Here is a 1,448-nt window from a genome sequence, read left to right on the forward strand (position 1 = left end):
GCTATCAGCATCCTGGATGACCTTGTCGTGCTATTTTGCCATCATTGACCCGAACATTGTAGTATTATTTGCGGCCGCAAGCCTATCATTGCAGGAAAAACCAAAAGTAAAGGAGTTGATTACATTTCTATGTACCGAATAACTCTGCCATAATGATGGTCTATATAAACCATACATTGGACGAGAGGGCATAGATACCAGGAACCTCCAAGGAGCCTTAATCACCGAATAATTAAACTTTGTCCTTCGAAGAATTTGAACCCTAATCATGAGAGTGAAGCTATCACGCCTTCTAATCTCGGACTTACTGACTCCAGCCTCAATCTGAGTACGGATCGGCAAGAACGAAAGATCAAGTAAGATAACGAAAGGAGGCATGAGAGTGCTACAATCAATAAATACACAGCCATTCTCATTATTATACGAACAAATGTACAACTTATGCATGTATAATATACGTATCGTTAGTTAGTGAACGTGTTCTCGCGTTCATTACTCTAGGGTCAGTTTGCTAAGCCTCTTTGCTAGGGTAGTGTTCGCATACGTCGGATCTCTCTCGTCTAGGGGTATATATGCTAGGAGGGACTGAATGAGTCTCTTCCACTCCTTCCGGTCTTGCGCGTGGCAGCGCAAAAGATAAAGATCAGCGGGTCTTCGGAGTCGGTAATCGTCAGGTAGAGTTCTAAGATCGGCGTCAAGGACTTCGGGGAGTGTTGTACGTCGGCGACCTCGAAACTTGGGCTGGTCACTTGGTCCGAAGTAGGCTTCCATGTGGCGGTAGGCTGGTATGTCGGGTGTCTTCATGGAAAGTCGGAGAATGTCACCGAAAAGCGTCCATCGTCGTTTGAGTAGGTGGTAGCGGAGTGGCTCCGCTCCCGTCCGCGTGTATAAATCGTCGTTGGAGATAGTTTCCGGATAGCTGACGCCGATGACTTTGCGAAGTTGACGTCGATGAAAACTTTCCAGTCCGCACAGTTCTGCATAAGTTAGAGCCCAGGTGCCACAGTTGTAGAGCAGAATAGGAAGCTTATAACAAGTGTAGAGACGCAGGCGCGTGGCTTCTGATGTCTTCGACGGCCAGATCCAGATCTTCCACATTCGGTGGTGCGCTGCTGTAGCAAGGTTCTTGCGTCTTGAGAGATCTTCTGCATCCCCTAGCAGCGAGCCAAGCTTGCGAGTGTTGCGCCAGGATTCTTCTTTTGCACGTTCGGTGCGATTCGGTGTTGCGTGGAGGCATCTGTTCACGATAGTGTGCTAAGTCTTCGACGTGTTCATCACGAGGGACCAGCGAGCTAGGATGGCTGGGGCTTCTGCTTGAATTTTGTCGACGGTAGCGGTGTCACGGCAGACAAAATCGGCGTCGTCAGCGTAAACAATCATCTTTTTTAGTAGGTCCTGGGGTACATCAAGATGCGCTGCGACGTCGCGGAGAGCTGCCTCTAAATAAA

At 48.5% G+C, this 1,448-nt stretch overlaps 1 protein-coding gene across 1 annotated transcript; it reads right to left on the reverse strand.

Moving 5' to 3' along the window:
• Positions 1–492: 492 nt before the first annotated feature.
• Positions 493–1,098, reverse strand: PHALS_11636 (uncharacterized protein; the record flags this gene model as incomplete). Its single annotated transcript, XM_024727031.1, has 1 exon — positions 493–1,098. The coding sequence occupies one exon, from the start codon at positions 1,096–1,098 to the stop codon at positions 493–495; it is 606 nt and encodes a 201-aa protein (XP_024577648.1).
• Positions 1,099–1,448: the final 350 nt, after the last annotated feature.

The sequence above is a fragment of the Plasmopara halstedii genome (genome assembly GCF_900000015.1).
Source record: "Plasmopara halstedii genome assembly, contig: Scaffold_555, whole genome shotgun sequence".
Lineage (NCBI taxonomy): Eukaryota > Oomycota > Peronosporomycetes > Peronosporales > Peronosporaceae > Plasmopara > Plasmopara halstedii.